Source organism: Amia ocellicauda, chromosome 4 (assembly GCF_036373705.1).
Source record: "Amia ocellicauda isolate fAmiCal2 chromosome 4, fAmiCal2.hap1, whole genome shotgun sequence".
Taxonomy (NCBI): domain Eukaryota; kingdom Metazoa; phylum Chordata; class Actinopteri; order Amiiformes; family Amiidae; genus Amia; species Amia ocellicauda.
In genome coordinates this window covers 46,409,510-46,427,849 of record NC_089853.1, presented here as the reverse complement: position 1 = coordinate 46,427,849, position 18,340 = coordinate 46,409,510, and the positions used below count along the sequence as shown (strand labels likewise).

Here is an 18,340-nt window from a genome sequence, read left to right as displayed (position 1 = left end):
TATTGGCTATATTTCTGAAACAAAACACTAAATACAATGACTTATGTTTTCAAATCTCTTTTGTTTTTGACAAATGTGTTCTGGTAGGCCATTCACTAGTAGATAATAATAATAACAAATGTTAAATTATTTATAAATATGAAAAATCTACATTTTGATAAGCAACTCTGCTTGAAATAGTGTTTGAGACTTTATCTTTATAAAATGCAATCATAATTACATTCTAGACTAAAAATCTGTGGGAAAAAGCAACAAATGGATAGTAGCTTTAATTCTATAACTATGTTCCTTAGGTCTACAATTTTGCCAGTGAGGAAACTGAGTCTAAAGCATTTGAACTTCTTAAAAGGACAATAAACAAATGGATGTAACAAAAGGAGTTACTGAGTTTTATGAGATCCCTGAATTTCTTACCACATGGTTCAGCATGCATGTAGAACTTATTATACTGGCCTGTGCAAAGTGAAACGTATCTCTAGCAAGGCTTAGTCATCTTAATAATCTCTGAACACAAAATATTTGATCATTTCCAATAGTGTTTCTCAGTATTTATTACAATCACTTTCAAGACCTTCAGTTCTCAAAGGTGGATGGAATAGTTGCACAGAGATAACCTTTCACCCAAGACTAATCTGTCCAACTTGAGATTCAAATTTGCGCTCTCTCATGTAATGCATCTGTTTATCTGACTCACTGGTCAACTGACCCACAGAGGAGTTGGCTGGAGACCAGGTTTGATACCTACTAGTGAAACCCCTCGGGATACGACTGAGAACGCCTCAAAACACTTAGCTATGGAGTTCCCTATCTCGCTGATGTACGATTGCTGATTCTACATATACTACTACAAGGAGGAGGAAGGTAGAAGAGAACCTCTGGAGATGACACCACAGTCTTCTGGATGAAGCCTTCCAGAGCAGAGCTGATCACAGACTCCTCCCCCCCTTCTCCTCTTGACACCTGATTGGTTGTTTAGCAATCCCACAGGGGCAGAGCAAAAGAGAGAACAGAGAGCAGAGAGCAGGAGTTATACATGAACTCCCTGTCCGCTATTCGCCACCAATACGTTCTATTACCGCATCCTGACACTGTTCATAATAAGAAAGCTACACAATAACGGGAGTTTGCCCCTCTGGCTTTAGGGGTCCTACCAGTATTCTATACTGAAGTCTGTCCCAACTTTCCAATGGGCTTTGATAACTCCTTTGTTAGACAATTCAGACTATGTATTTCCGGACAAGTATGAATGAGATATTCTCATATTAGCATTTGCAGGTCTAAATTCTGCAGCCATGTTCAAAGTGAAGAGCTTCCAATCTTTCTGTAACTATGGACACATGATAATTGCACTAAAACCAAGAATATTATGTATGATCTCATATGCAGGCATGGCTACTACACACTACAATAGATCAAATTACATAATAATCACACAGTGTTAGGCTAATCATTGGGGGGAACACCCAACAGAAAAACACAATAAATAAGCATCTTTGGATTTAACACAACTGTGTGAATCTGGGTCCATGTTTTCTGAACTGGGAAACAAAATACATTCACCATTCTAGGAATAAAAGATTAATGGCAAAACTGAGCTACAGAAGAAAACAGATTGGGCTGGTTTCACAGACCCCAAATTAGCACTAGTCTCTTAGAGGTAGTCGTCTTACAATAGTGCTGATGAAGCTCTGTGAAACCAGCCACTTGTCATACAACAACCTCAGAGACTCGAAATAAAAGGATTTTTGGCCGCTGCATAAAGATCTACACAGTATGACAAAAAATATATGAAAATACATTATTATGCTTCATGAATACCATACAATTTTCATTACATAGATAAATATGTAGTCTTTATTATCCCTAATGCAACATATTCACTTTTTTGTCAGAATGTCAGCTAACTTTTTTCCTATGCTAATGGAGAGGAGATAAAGATGCTTTAAAGACACACAGGCATAATTCTCAGCCTTGCCTCATCAGAATTCGATTAGGGAGATCCAATCTCCTTGCTTTGCTTCAAGAACAAAAAGAGATTGGATTCTGAGTCAGACAGACTTCTTTGAAGCAATATCCATAGCACACACCTTTTATCGTCTTCAGACATCAGCTGAGTGAGAGTCTGGAGTCGGTCACAAAATAAATAAAAACTACACTTTATTGACGGAGCTATCTGGACAAAGCAACCTCATTATCTGAACAGCTTGATCAGGTCTGGGTTCTTTCAGCAGCTCTGCTTTTCTGTACAGATGGATACCAGCAAATTAGCAGTTGTTTTTGCTGCTAACTAATCAAGGCCAAAAACAAATCCAGTGAAACCTATTACTCTTCCAGCTGATGCCTACCTACATGTTGTCAGCATTGCTAATAGTACAATAGATCAGACTCCTGGAGATATATATATATTTTTTTACAGATCTCTCTGGCCTTCATTACCGTAGTTTTATTTACCAAAATCCTGCTTTCCCCACTGTCAGCGATTATAATTTTGTTTTGTCTTACCTGTAACAGCCTCTGCCCTTACGTCCACCATAAAATGGGCAACTTGATTTTAATGGCCAAACCATTTTGAAGGTGAGAAGTGAGAAAGGGAGAGAATCTGACCGATCTAAGCTCAAATAATTATACAAATCTTGACCAGCTCCAAAAGGCTGCAATTGAATTTGTAGAACACAGCTAGTGAAGTAAAGTGCCTTTCCCAAAACAGAGGAAAATATAATTCATGTCCGTCTTCCATCCATCACATTACATAGCACAAGGTGTGGAGCCTCAAAGAACGCAACATCAGAACTCCACGTGTGAACTTGAACTACTTAATTAGAAACCATTCTATACTCTTGGTACCTCTTGGTAAATATGTGACCGAAAAGGGGAGAAAAAGGAAAGAAAATGTCAGTAGCACACACAATAACAACACCAAATTCTCTTCTCTTCCGTGTTCTATGCAAATACAAGACCTGCTTCTAAGCATGCCAGGGTGGCACCCTCTCAAACCCTCTGCCCAAACTCACAGCCTTCTTTTCGGGCGTGCCTCCTGGTGATGTGCCTGACAGACGTTTCTCTCTGTGGACCAGCTTACTGTTGGGCTCCTTTAAGGCCCTCTTCAGCTCGTTAATGCTGGCCTGGTGCTTCAGGAGAATGTCTTCTGACTTGTCCAGGAACTGCCAAGAGAGAGAGAGAGAGAAGAAAGGCATATATGTCAAGGCTAGTCTTCACCATTTCTCAAAAAAAAGAGACCGAAACCAGACATTGACGTTGATTACAACATATATTTGTAAATTAAAAGAATTTTGCTTCATTGGTCTCCTGACCATCTAAAAACGGTATGCTGTCTGAACAGCTGAGTATTTTCAGTTCCCTGATTTGATTTGCCAATGAGTTCAGGTAGAAAAAAATATATATATCCGAATTGGTAGAATTATAATTGTCAAGCACAGCCACTAAAGAAGGTAAATGAATACCCATCTAATATTGATTTGTTTCTTTCTTTCACCAACCTACGAGATTTTCATTTCCACCCCCGGATGGAACATTACCGTGGAAATCAAAAGCTGTTGGTGGATGAAATAAACAGCTAGGTAATGACTGCATTTCTGGAGTTGAGTTTTTGCAAGTTCACAACTCCAGTCATTAAAAAGATTTGTGAGGAGGTGAGGAGGGAGGGGGGTCTTGAACTTGCATCAACACTACCAAGTGGTATTTTAATGGATGGGGAAAGTTCACCTCATTACAGACAAGCACAAGATGGTCAAACCAGACAGCCCTTTCAGAACTTTACACACTCGCTTCTGTAATGAAGAACTTTTGGCGCTACGCCCATGAAAGAAGACGGACACGTTTTTGCTAGTCTCTGAACAGCAGAGTGATGGTTCAGTGTAACGTGCACAGAGGAGAAAAGTAGGTACCTCCTGTTTGTGTCGTGGGGTTGACTCCTGGTCCGACTGGGTGGGGGTGAGGGTGGGGGTGAGGGTGGGGGGGTTGGGTGCAGAGACAGAGAGGGAGAGCGCAGCAGGGGTGAGTCAGGAAGGCAGGCAGACAGAAATGCAGACAAAAACACAGATAGGCAGTTAGGCACATCCACAGACCGAACCACATAGCTTAGGCAAACAAATCAATAAGAAGGCACACCAACCAGGAGAGAAAGGCTGATAGGCTGGGTCTCAAACACACATACAAACTGATATGCAGGCTGACACCCAATAAAAAATCCATTCAATATAGAGATACTTTTGGAGGCGATACAGGCGATGACCTCAAAGTAATATAATGAAAGTGCTTTTAAAGTTTTATTAAATAGCTTTCTACAGGCAGAGGTTCCAAGAGGTAAAAGGTACGAAACAATCATTATTACTGTAAATTAATTCTGTGAAGCACAATCGAGTTACTATGATCAATTTAAATGTATCAAAACATATATGCTGGTTTAGAAACCTATGGAAATGTATTAAACTCCATGTTACTATTACCTGATCTCTCTTAAAAAAATACATCAATAAAAATCTAAAACTCTTCATGTTCTAAACTTTTAAATTACATTCTGGGTTCTGAGAGGTTAAACCTAATTTGTCATCTCAATTTTATGAACGTTTTAAAATAGCAGTCCTGGCAGAAGAACAACACGCAGTATGTGGTACCACAAATGTTTTGCACAGAAGAGCAGAGAGAGGAAAAACTCAGTAACAGAAATCAGTAGGAGTAAAAGAATGGATAACTCTTTGAAATATATGGATCGGACCTTTTCCATTGTTATTCTAAGATGAGGGAAATAAAGACATGCTGTTCACTCATAGACGCACACAAAAGCACTAAATTGGAGAAGAATTCACATAATAGTTAATGCCAAATGTCTTTATAAACACATATGAGGCCATTTGCAGTGGTCTTGTTTTACCCTGTATTGGAATGGTTTTTCACAATGATGAATGCAAGGTTTACTTGGAGACATGCCTAGAGATGGTACTGAGATAGACAAACAGGCATGTACTCAGAAGACAGCAGGACGGACAAACACTGGTCACCATTGACAAGGTACCTCCTGCTTATTCTCAGCTGGTGATTCCATATCCTCCTTCTGGTAGCAGGGGGTCAAAGAGAAAAGGAGGTTAAGTGAAAGGAGCAGAGGACATAAAGGCAGCTGCTATAGAGCACACTCAGAGTAGAGCAGGAGAGAGCAGGAAATGGGGAAAATAGTCTTTTGTCGCCGTCAGTAAACAACAAGTGGTCTAAAGGGTGCTTTCACAACTTAAAAGGCCACCTCCTTTCAGTCCAAGAAGGCTGAAAGACCACCACCACTCTGATCCAGGGGAAAGTGGAGAGTGGTCTCCTATCCACTGGGAAGAAGAGGCTGTGCAACTGATGCACAAATCCCAGATGATTAGTGAAACTAGCATTTTCATTTGTCTCCATGGAATTCATAATTACACAGTATGGGAAGGACACATGAGAGAGGAGGGGACAGGGTGGGCATCCTCAGAAATCGATACCCCACAAAAAGTAGATCTGACAAACCACATTAATTAAATGCAACTGACATGATCCAATGACATGTAAAGAACATCCTATTTAATGTGCATGAAGAGGGTATTCCAGAACATGAAGACATGGATTAACCCATCTGAATTGCGTTGGAACAACCCCAGAGCCACCTGCCCGTGTATTCTTGCGTACACGGGTGTCAGCAATAATAGTGAGGCAATACGAAGGAGCAGCACACAAGAACATTCAGAACATTAAGGAAAGTGCAGTCATTTATTTTTCATATCTTTAAAGGCAGTAAAGAAGTATTAGTATTCTCATTATCACTTTTAATCTTCCTTATCATTATAGGCGATTGTCATATATTACTGCTGGTCTTCAGTCAAACAATTATTGGAAGTTATTTAAAGACAAGATTTCTGCTGTAATATAGTGTACTCCACATACGTATATGTGTATTTTTTGCTGCTTGGGTTGCACTGTAAGAAAATATAGCTGAAGTGGCTGAGTCGAATACTGACAAATGTCTTGTACCAAATCTGTGGTCATATACCTTTAAATTTCAGCACAGCCATCCCCCATAAGAACATGTCAATTCAAATTAGTAACAAAATGGCACCTCTCCACTACTGCCCAGCTATCTGTATCTCAGCAACAAAGATGAGAAACACATGGGTGGAAGTCAATTCCTCTCTGTGCTGACGCAGTGTGGTGTGGCCATACACAGGTATAGGACTCGGGCAGGAATACCATTTTCCATACAGTTATAGAAAAAAACTTCTCCGATTATGAAACTACTTGTCATATAATCATTGTATTCTAACTGGCAACTACACAGAGGAGAAATAATACAATAAGATTAATATTTAATGCCATGTAAATGTACCGACTGCTGACAAACCAAGAAAATATATGTCCGGCACGCAAAGCTTCACAGAGATATTACACTATGCCTCTAAACTAAAAATACAGATGTGTTAAAAAATATGTTAAGCACTGTCCTCTGTTCTCTCTCTCCTGGGTCTCCATTAGAATGATAAAGCTAGTATCAAAAGATACCCCTGCTGGTTAACAGTTCTTATAAAGGCAATTACTCTGAAATACCTACCAATTATGCAGGTTGCTAACATGCATTTTGAGTTGTGTGTCATGAAGTGCGTGGTAAGAGAAACGTGAGTAAAGGACACCTCAAAACGTGTCCCAACCCCCTATTCCAGAAGTAATCCTGACTGACAGGCCTGTTTTTTTGCTTATCAAACGGGATTTGAGAAAACAAATCGCAGGGCGGATGTCATCACAACTGACATCATTAAAGCATAATTACCATATACTCGTGTGCAAATCTCCCTTAATAAGTGCTGTGCATGGGCAAATTTCACTTAATCAGAGCTACTTGAACAAACCGGAGATTAGTTTTCATAACAGCCTTGCCCAGGAAAAGATCCCCAATAATATGCAGAAATAGGCTCCATAGTTATTACTGCATAGGCAAAATGGTATATTACTATTCCCCAAATTTTATCCACAAACCTGAGGACAGCACATGCATTTTGACATTCACAATGACTTGATGACTGGGTGTCCACAATTAAAAGCTATAATTTGGGCTTCCTTCTTAATTCAGGTGCAATTAAAAAGCCTTGTAAAAGGTGGCTACAGGGAAGGCAAAGTAGTCCTAACCTTCTGCTTCTAATTTCATCTCTTGGTAGTCTTTTCAGAATAGTTTTTTGCTGGAAACCCTGCTCTGAACATACATGCTTGTTTATGCAACAGATACAGATTCTAACACAGGGGAAGACTTTAAGGTAAGAGACCCAGGGACACATTTGGCCAGAAACAGGGCTCTGTCACAACTTGGAATGGTGGTGGAGGGGAGGAGGTGGGGGGACAGTTTGAGAGGGTGTACCTCCAAATTGGAATCTGCAGTTTGTGGTTCCCCATCCTCTTTAACAGCCAGCTTTTGAAACACAAGACAGGAGTGTATTTAAAGAATAATAAACCTTTTTCTTTTCAACTTTTTGCACCATTTCACATTCCAACAAACCCTTTTAACAAAAGGCAATGGTAGCTGGTGAATAATTTAGTAACTCTTCAAAGCACAGAAGGAATGGAAAAGAAAAAAAAATCCACAAATGCAATGAACACAAACCCTCAGAGAGCTAAAACAATCTTCCCCCCTTCATTCAGTGCATTCACATTATCTAATTTCCCTCATTACTGAGCCCGCCGATTGCCTCAACAATCTGTCAATACTATTGTTAAACTTATTACTGCAGATTCTCCCAACCTTACTCAGTGTTTATAGAGTGTGAAAGATACTCTGTACAGCCTAAAAGTTACTGTAAAGTCAGTGCAAACGTGCTTGCTGTGGATTTAGCATTCTCTCTCTCATCATGGGTTAAGCATTATATGTAAAATATACATTTTAACTAAAACAATAGCATTTCTTGATTATGCAGGGGAGCAATATATCCTGGGAAACTGATTATTTTTTAATTGCAGTTTATATATTTGGATGCTGTATTAAGCATCCAAATATATAATTGTGAAGTTAAATTTCACAATTGTGGGATCTCAATTGCCATGAAAATGCAGCTCAGATAAAAAAAAACAGCAACTATACATTCAGTCTCAGAAAGGTCAAGTGAGGGCTTTTTTTGTTTTATGGCAAGCATGAGACAGACTTTGAATACCTCCTGTTTCTCTTCAATAGGTGACTCCTCGGTCTTCTGTCAAACACACGGTCCAAAAATAAAACAAGAGAATGTTTTAGTGCAACTGAAACAAGTCTGGGGGACAAGGCTGGACACACGGTGAGGGTGCAAGGACTAGTGGCTTGTGCGTTCACTTTTGGGACAGTGATAATATAACACAGGAAGGGAAATGGGGAATCTCTTATTTCCACACACAGAAGCACAATGAAACTAAGGGACAGACTAGCCCACAGAGAGCCATCAGGGACAAGAGGGTGGTTAAAGACAGGAAATACCTCCTGTTTGACACAGGCAGTGGACGGCTCTTCCTTCTGACATCAGAGCGATTGAGAGAAAGAAACAAAGATGTTTAAGTTAACGCACGGAGTGACCAGGACAATGTCAGGGAGAGTTATACCTAGTCAAAGAAAGGGCTGGAGAGCAATTGTTCCCTTAGATCTCAAGTCTATCTCGGTGAGACTGGTAACTTGGGCAACAGGAGACGGCAGAAGTGGTAAAGACCACCTCAAAGCACACAACCCTCTGGTGATCAGACGGACAGTGCGCTGCCGGAAACGTATAAGAAGTCACTCTAATTTCCACCTCTTAAAACAACAAATGTAAGATACGAAGAGAGGTTGTACCTCATGAACCCAAGACCACAATGCAAACACTGACACACCATGGCCTATGTAACTCACCCCAATGTGGCACCGTTCTTAAGCACCTTGATTTGAGTGTTTTTAAAAATACAAAATAAAAAAACAACTTGAAAAATACTTTATCACTTGTGTTATTGTTACTCCCAGAATGGTGTGCTCCCATGTCAGCTGGAGGGGGTTGGGGGGCGTTACCTTGAGCTCCTTGATCTTGGTCGGTGTGGTAACGCTATCTTGGTCCTCGTCGTTGGACCGCCGGCGCTGGCGCTCGCTGGCACTGCGCTGGGACACGCCATCATGGTTCTCGTCAAGGGCGGAGGCTGAGCGGGAGAATTCTGCAGGTCAGAGATGTAAGAGGGAAGCAAGGGAATAGGCCAGGGTATGCTGGGAGAGGGCAGTAAAGGGCAGGGCTGGAGTGGCCAGGAGAGGGCAGGACAGAACCAGGGGGTGGGAGGGGCTCGAGAAGAGGGCATTGTTATAAGGGGAGGTTGGATAAGTCTGAAAGGAAAACACTACTGTGGAACAAAGTATATTGTGTCAATGACAATGTTAACACCGAACGATCCAATTATACTGGATTGATGGGCTTCCCTGTTGTTGATTTGAATGAGATACTTTTCCCAAAGCAGTGCAGAAAGTTCACTCAAAGCAGATCATGAGAGGAGGTCTCTAGGAAACCACTTTAAGGACCAATAAATCCATTCAACCTTTACCCAATATTGATTTCTATTTCAGTAAAAGCAATGCCTCCAGCGCATGAACGCATTCAATTGTATGTTCAAATTAGCATGATTATGTACTGTAATTCACTTTGCTTCTATGTGGTTTTAAACTAAACCCTGTTGAGAGAGACTTTAAACCAAAGGAGGCCGAGTCCCACAGTGTGATGCAGGGGCAGGGGCAAGGCAAGGCAAGGGCGGAGTCCTAAACTGTACCCACCTCCATCCAGGCTGCGTGACAGCAGGTACCTCTTGCTGGCTGAGCGTTCAAAGTGTGGGGCCGGGCGGTCGATCAGGGCGCTGGCCTGCCGGGTCTGGGCCTGTGTCCGACCGCTGTACCGGAACTTAGAGCCCATCACCAGGAAGCCTTTGGGAGGAGGCTCTGGGGAGACCAGCCTGGAAGTCAACAAAGAAAATCATGAACAGAAACCCGAAGAACACCTGTATTCTACTACTGTAGTCACCTCAGGTTTGGTCCAGAATTATGTATGAACCCATTCGACATTGTGTGCAGTAAGGTAATTTTTAGCACTGCAAATTAAACCAATTGCGAAAAAATGCTAGAAGCAGAACCATCTGGAACCGGAACTGAAATGCAGCTATAAAATGCAGTTACACACAGGGCACACCAGAAAGCTCTGCTCTCTCAGATTGACTGAATAGTATTTCAGTTGCTCCCAACCTTGGAGTTGGCCAGCCATCAGAAGCAGATGGTAACTTTCCATTAAGGTAAACGTCAAGCATTCTTTAAACTAGAAGTTAAGCAGCAGCTGAAGGAGATCAGTTTTAAACAAATACCTTTAGTCTGACTGCAGAGAATGTGGCTGCCTGCAACATACAGCAGCGGCCCAGGCTGCTCAGTGACATTGAGGGACATATTCGAAGCTCGCATAGAGAAGAGAGCTGTTAACCCCTTAACCAAAATACTTATTTAAACTTTAGTTTCACTCTCCTGAATCTCCAATCTCTAATCCCTCACCTCCTCCTATAGCCCATTTTGTTCTCTCTGCTTATCTTCCCCTCACCTCTTGGCTGCATTTGTCTCTCACTCTCCCACTATAGGGAAAACAAGAAGAGAAACCCCGCCCAGCACTCTCAGAGAACGCCCTGGCACAGATAGCATGAGGCACTACAATCATGTGAGTTGTGGCAAGGTTTTGTGCACATTATTTACACCTCAGAGTCTACGGGCAGCGCAGGGTAGAGTGTGCGACTCAAAGATCGGGCTGAAAGTGAAGGGATTACCTGAAGAAGGTGTGGTGTTCGATGCAGACTTTCCACAGGCGCTTGGCAGCTCGGTGGTTTGGCAGCTTGAACCCAATGGTGCTCTCAAACTGCTCGTACTGGGCAGGGGGGGAACAGAACACAGATATGCATTTTTAGATCACTCTACTGGATACAGTTTAACACGCACATAGGCATCACATAATGTATTACCAGCCAGCATTAAAATAACATCTAACAGTAACAAAATTGTAAAGCAATGTATGGATGATAGGTTTGATTATGAACTGATTTGCAGCAGCACTACTTAAACTTTGTCTGGAGCACTACCTCAAGGTGGCTTTTAAATCAACGAGTTTGAAAGCATAATTTGTGGAATTTGTCACCTTGCCGGAGATATGAAAGTATCTGTTATTTATGCAGGCCTTATGAAGCACGCTCTGTGCCCCAGAACAAAGACATGAAATATGCATCCTGAGCGCGCCTGCGGAGACGAGCAATGGAGTGCTACCAATAAAAAGAGATAAACTGGAAAAGGAATGGGTTTAATTTCAAACCCCATAAAAATTGAGCAAAATGAAACTCACAAATGCAAAAAAATGTAAATGTTTTTAACTCAGACAATCCCTTACTGATCTAAAATGGATCAAACAAGACAATACAACTTCCTCCAGTGTTGTTGCTTTACTGTACTCCACAAATAACTCTTGACCAGTTCTTGGAGGTAGTATCCAAACTAAGATGGTTAAAAATGCAATTTAGAATAGAACATATGCAGAAAATTTATTATTTTATATTTATATACTTGTAGATTTAAAAAAAATGCCAACTGTTCCAGTTCTATTAACACATTTCTCTTCTCTCCATTCTCTTCTCTCCACTGTAGTGCTGACTTTTCTGCATTTCTGTCACTTGATTGAGCTGAAGGAATGAGGCCATCTCATTAGAGCACAGCGAACTGCAGGGATCGGCTACTGAAGGGAATTTTGGAGCAGGCACAACTTTTCCTTCACTTCAGACAAGTGAGCAGGGGAAAGCTAGACAGACTGGATGTGTCAGGGGTACAGAAAATGACTAGCATTCAGGTTTGTGTTGTTGGAAAGCAAGAGAAGGTATCTTGCTAGGTCAGAATGATGCTGGGATCAGTTCACCACCACACAGACTGAGATTCAGATTTATGTAATAAAGAAAATCGAATCTGTGTATCTTAGGAGAAATGTGTGTTGAGAAGGCTGTTGTGTAAGCAGACCCAGCTCCATCATCAAAGTCCTGTTTTGAAACTATCCATTTTGAAGCTTTAGTGGATCATTTTGTTATAGATTGACAAGTCTACTGAGCTCCCAGAATACTAGAACAGATTAGTAACCTTGGCTAGGACCAGTCTTTTTAAGATGAGTAGACAGCTCCACTCAAGTGGGTTAAAACCAATAGTACATTGGAAAGATCATTGTTGCCTTGCTGTAGAGTGTGGCCTTCATGTAACATGAAACATGGGTGACTGTGGTCACTTACTTCTCCTGGCCTTATTTTGATGTAGAAGTTGCTCCTCTTGTAGGAGATCTTGAGGATCTTGGGCCAGGCGAAGCGATTGATCCGCAGGCGGTCTCGATAGATAAGGAGGCCATTGGCACACACACCCAGCATGATGTCTATTCCTTCAGAGTCCTGTGGCAGGAGAGGGAGGAGAGATGGGGGGTGAGGAGGGAATATGCTTATGTGTGTGTGTGTGTGTGTGCGTGCGTGCGTGTGCATGTGTGTTTGTGGTGGGGGGGGAGAGGGGAGAAGAGAGAGGGGCTGACGGCACACAGGCAGTTACCTTGGCGTGGTGCAGGTCTACCCCATACATGGACAGCTTCTTGGCATTCTCAAGGAAGTTGATTTCAGCCTCAGCAGGCGTCATTCCCCTGAGGCAAGGAAAAGCAAAAAGCAACATTAGAACTGCTGGTGGGTTCTCTCCACAAAATTATATTGTTATCTACTGCTTATGCAAAGCAAGTCACAGCCATAGCTTGATCCAGTTGCCATGGACTTCACACCAGAGAGGAGCCACATTGGGTGGGCAAGCTTTCCATTCCATTGTATGGCAGGGTTTTAATCACAGTTTGAATCTCTTGTGGTTCCAAAACACATCATTTTTTTAGGACTGGCGAGAACAGAGATTTGGAATCCAATACAATGCAAATAAAGGAAGGGAGGCCTAGGTCAACTGGTCCCGCAAAACCTCATAGACAAGGAGGCCTCAATCTCAACGACGTACAGTGAGGGAAAAAAGTATTTGATCCCCTGCTGATTTTGTACGTTTGCCCACTGACAAAGAAATGATCAGTCTATAATTTTAATGGTAGGTGTATTTTAACAGTGAGAGACAGAATAACAAAACAAATCCAGAAAAACACATTTCAAAAAAGTTATAAATTGATTTGCATGTTAATGAGGGAAATAAGTATTTGACCCCTTCGACTTTGTACTTGGTGGCAAAACCCTTGTTGGCAATCAACGAGGTCAGACATTTCTTGTAGTTGGCCACCAGGTTTGCACACATCTCAGGAGGGATTTTGTCTCACTCCTCTTTGTAGATCCTCTCCAAGTCATTAAGGTTTCGAGGCTGACGTTTGTCAACTTGAACCTTCAGCTCCCTCCACAGATTTTCTATGGGATTAAGGTCTGGAGACTGGCTAGGCCACTCCAGGACCTTAATGTGCTTCTTCTTGAGTCACTCCTTTGTTGCCTTGGCTGTGTGTTTTGGGTCATTGTCATGCTGGAATACCCATCCACGACCCATTTTCAATGCCCTGGCTGAGGGAAGGAGGTTCTCACCCAAGATTTGACGGTACATGGCCCCGTCCATCATCCCTTTGATACGGTGCAGTTGTCCTGTCCCCTTAGCAGAAAAACACTCCCAAAGCATAATGTTTCCACCTCCATGTTTGACGGTGGGGATGGTATTCTTGGGGTCATTCCTCCTCCTCCAAACACGGCGAGTTGAGTTGATGCCAAAGAGCTCGATTTTGGTCTCATCTGACCACAACACTTTCACCCAGTTCTCCTCTGAATCATTCAGATGTTCATTGGCAAACTTCAGACGGGCCTGTACATGTGCTTTCTTGAGCAGGGGGACCTTGCGGGCGCTGAAGGATTTCAGTCCTTCACGGCGTAGTGTGTTACCAATTGTTTTCTTGGTGACTATGGTCCCAGCTGTCTTGAGATCATTAACAAGATCCTCCCGTGTAGTTCTGGGCTGATTCCTCACTGTTCTCATGATCATTGAAACTCCACGAGGTGAGATCTTGCATGGAGCCCCAGACTGAGGGAGACTGACAGTTATTTTTTATTTCTTCCATTTGCCAATAATCGCACCAACTGTTGTCACCTTCTCACCAAGCTGCTTGGCGATGGTCTTGTAGCCCATTCCAGCCTTGTGTAGGTCTACAATCTTGTCCCTGACATCCTTGGACAGCTCTTTGGTCTTGGCCATGGTGGAGAGTTTGGAATCTGATTGATTGATTGCTTCAGTGGACAGGTGTCTTTTATACAGGTAACGAGCTGAGATTAGGAGCACTCCCTTTAAGAGTGCTACCTGTATAAAAGAGTGTTACCTGTATAAAAGACACCTGGGAGACAGAAATCTTGCTGATTGATAGGGGATCAAATACTTATTTCCCTCATTAACATGCAAATCAATTTATAACTTTTTTGAAATGTGTTTTTCTGGATTTTTTTGTTGTTATTCTGTCTCTCACTGTTAAAATACACCTACCATTAAAATTATAGACTGATCATTTCTTTGTCAGTGGGCAAACGTACAAAATCAGCAGGGGATCAAATACTTTTTTCCCTCACTGTAGGTGGGCGAGGGTTGGAGTATCAGGGTAGCACCACTGTAACATGATCTGATATCTCTTAAGCGCTGAGGCCATTAAATAGGACAGTTAAATGTCTGTGACTGAGCGGTCACCTCCACCGCACCATAAAATCGCTGAAGACATAAAAACGTGGTTTCCTGGCACTGACTGAGAACAAACATCTAAAGAGGCCACAGGGGTGTGTGTGGATTGCAGGCTCCTGTCAGTGGGTGCAATGCGGCTCTCTGAAGCTCCGACCCAAGTGTGTAAAAGTGCTGTGTGACTGGTCCTCTACAGCAGCTGCGAGGGGCTGGGGGCGAGTAGAGAAGAGATGTGCAGCAAATCTGACTGTATGTTGCATGCGTCAGGCTGGGCCTGTGTGAAAGGTTTAGGCTGTATGAGCAGCCAAACATGAAAATAAATTAAATAATTCTTAATAAGATCTCAATCTCTGATGTCTGAAATTCCCACGCTATATTCTTTCGGTTGTTTGTTTAGTTTTGTCTTTTACACATTCTGCAGCTCAATATTTAATGCCCAATTGCCTACCTCCCACAGCTCTGCTTTTCATCTTAGCCAAACTAGGCTAAGCAATTGTCTCTGTTTACGTCAGTTGGAAAGACGCACACACACTGAGTTTGAAAACACCCGCCCCCCCCCCAAAAATAAAACTGTGATTCTTCAAAGGGTGCAACGGCTGACACGTCTTTATTTTTATTTTCCGGTTCTCACTCCGAGTTAAATTAAATATTAATGCACTTTACTGCTTTTTCCGCCCGCGTGTGTTTTAGTCTCAGAGGTCAAGAAATGTGTGGGAGAAGAAAAAAAATGAAGTTTGGAAATTGTTACTGCAGTAATGATTGTTTTGAATCTTAAGTACTGAAAAGTTTTCGTTTTGCAATTCATTCCCTCTCAGATCTTGATTACATGATTAAATGCTAAACCTGTTCCCCTCAAATACTCTCAGCAGTACTCCAACACTGTGTTTATAGCACACCAGAGTTTCCTTTGTAAATGTGATTCATATGTATTAATTCATATAATGTCACCTTAATGATTCAAATATATAAAAATTATAAAATTCTAAAAATTTCAAACCAGCCACATGTCACCTTTCACTTATATATACTAATTGCTTGCTTTTTGGATATGCGAAGAATTTCAAAAAGAGTTTTTTTGATAGTAACAAAAATAAGTTTGGAGTTTAGAAGATGGCTGTATTTATAGGTGAATAAAAACACTCCAAGCCCAATTATTACAGTGTTCAATTAAGTAACCTTTTTCTACCTACAATGGACTTGCTTTTTGGAAAACAGTACCAACCCTCATTTCTAATGAAATAAACTCAGGTTACTGTAATGTAATGTTACTGTAACGTATTTAAAAGGCAAACATCCCCAGAGCCTAGATGAATCAACGTCCGACCCTGTTGCAATAGAAACGTGCTGATAGAGAGACCTGTAGTTGTGGTGCAGCTCCATCACCCTCTCCTCCAGCTCCCGGGTCTGGTTGGGAGCGAAGCGGAAGTCACTGACATAGTCCGACCCATGCTCCTCGGGGTCGTAGTCCCCCAGCTCGGCCTGCACTGCGTAAGAGCCCAGCAGAGCGTGGGTGACGAAGGAGCAGGGCAGCCGGCCAGACAGGATGTCGTCCCTCAACTGCAGGCACAGATAATACCTGACACAGAGGTAGAGGGAGAGAGAAAGGGAGAGAGAGGAGCTAGGGGTTTACACTCTGAAGCTACAGTACACATCCTGAGCCACCATGCGATGACTGAATCAAAACACAGATATAGAACTGTGGAATTAAAACATGGCATTCAATTTAAATAAATAGGAAACAAATGTGTGAATATATTACACATTAGAATAATTAGCTGTAACTTCAGACAGTCCCTGAACAAGGACAGCCAAAATCCCAGGCGAAATTTCTTATAAACCACAAAAACATAGCTACTGGGCACAACTTTACCAAGCTTTGGCTTTGCTTTTGAGCAAGAAGGATTTTGACCAGCCAGAGAAACGCAGTCTAGGGGGGAGAGAGTGGGCAGTAGAAAAGAGGAGCAGAATTTGAGGAGGCAGATGGAAAGCCGAGCGTGTGGGCAACTGACAGAGAAGACTGAAATGACATGATGGGAATGGAGAACAGTGTGGCTGGTGTAGGAGAGCATACCTGGTAATGTCTTCTGTGAGCTGGGAGGGGTCTGGAGGGTAAAACTTCACAGCAAACGCAAAGTGCCAAGGACCAGCTGGAGACACAGAGAGGTGCGAGACAGTGAGACAGTGTGTACGAGCTGGAGAAGATCCACAACAACACAGGCCAGTATGCAATTAAACCAAATAATGTGTACAGGATGTATACAGATAGTTGTAAGATGCTTATTGGCCATCTATGAGAATCCATCCTGTAGTTAGAGCCATATTGTAATAAGCCATTAAGAAAGACACTCACTGCGCATTTGTTTCTTGATCTCTTTGGAAGGATCCAACCAGTTCTGCAAGACAGGAGAAATGTACAAAAGTCAATATGTGTTTCATCAGACTCAACACCAGAATTGCTGTGGTGTTTTCAAATGAAAGCCTTCAACCATATGTTTTAATTGACAGACTGAAGGAATTCGCCTGTCCTACAGAGATCTTCATCATGGGGTAGGGAGCACACATTCAAGCATCTGTCGTCCAATCATGGTGTTAAATTACCCCAGATTGTACCATCAAACCCTTCACAGCAGGCTCAATCTGCATCATGGTATCATCCAGCACAAAGGATCTTTTATCAGAGCTGTACAACTCAGGCAAAGAGAGACATCCCATAGAAACCTCCTCTCATCCCAGTAGTTTCTCTGATCCATTTCTGACCGTGAATGTTGAACAACAGCCCGCAAAGTAAAGCATGAATTAAAAAAAAAACTCCAGGCTTTGAATGATTAACCAATGGATTTCCATGACCATAGGCCTCGCAGTCTTACGGCACTTTTGCACTACAGTACAGTTGGGTTAAATAACTGCCCACTTCAATTAGAGGAGTTTAAACAGGGGGGGAGGGAGGGGGAGTAATTGTCAACCTTTCTATTTCTGCGACAAGCTTGCTGCAGTTTGCTAATTCGAAAGCCAGCCCCGAATACCACTGACAGTTTTAGATAAATCACTCCCAGTCTAAGCAAGTGGGACTCTTCTGGAGCTCAATCAACCTACTAAATAAATTAATGAACTGAAACAATACATTACTCGATTCAAGACCGTTTAACAGACCACCAGGCCAACAGCAGAGCATAATTGAAGGGCTCCTGCACTCCGGGACAAAAGGGAGCAAGTCTGCCTTCAAAGGAAGTCTCGGCACTACACACTCCGGCTCGCTTCCTCTTTAAAAGCAGCTTCCAGCTCACCAGTCCAGGTGGAATAACACAACTGATTGTTCTATTATCTGCTGTGGCTCTGTCATAGTTCAGGAAGCAATAATGGAATAAAAGTTTCCCCAAACGGCGTTACAATAATGTGCTTAACATCTTGCTGGGAAACTAATTTTTCAATCACAAGCACAGAGCTGAAGGTCACAGTCTTCTCCGGCAGGGGCAACCCACTTTGAAAATCGGGCTTGGCACATTTAAAAGGGGAAGGTTTGAATCATCTTTTACTTCATGCATGTCTGATTCCTAATTTGGGCTACAAGTGAATGCTAGAGCTGTCAACTCCCAGAGCTCAATGTGTTCCACGGCAGGTCTTGCACGG

General features: G+C 42.2%; 1 protein-coding gene across 8 annotated transcripts in view; it reads right to left on the bottom strand.

Annotated features, from left to right (window-relative positions):
* LOC136748656 (band 4.1-like protein 1) overlaps positions 1-18,340 on the bottom strand; it is a 75,537-nt gene that overhangs the window by 15,286 nt on the left and 41,911 nt on the right. For 4 of the 8 annotated variants that reach the window (XM_066702594.1, XM_066702597.1, XM_066702600.1 and 1 more), the window contains exons 5-15: positions 17,064-17,106; positions 16,785-16,860; positions 16,071-16,289; positions 12,587-12,674; positions 12,283-12,435; positions 10,792-10,889; positions 9,767-9,942; positions 9,023-9,162; positions 5,033-5,071; positions 3,906-3,941; positions 3,012-3,161 (exon numbers count right to left, since the gene is read on the bottom strand). In XM_066702594.1, the coding sequence (XP_066558691.1) occupies positions 3,012-3,161; positions 3,906-3,941; positions 5,033-5,071; positions 9,023-9,162; positions 9,767-9,942; positions 10,792-10,889; positions 12,283-12,435; positions 12,587-12,674; positions 16,071-16,289; positions 16,785-16,860; positions 17,064-17,106 (1,218 nt within the window). The remainder of the gene's footprint in view (positions 1-3,011; positions 3,162-3,905; positions 3,942-5,032; positions 5,072-9,022; positions 9,163-9,766; positions 9,943-10,791; positions 10,890-12,282; positions 12,436-12,586; positions 12,675-16,070; positions 16,290-16,784; positions 16,861-17,063; positions 17,107-18,340) is intronic. The other 4 variants (XM_066702595.1, XM_066702596.1, XM_066702598.1 and 1 more) reach the window with 4 other exon arrangements.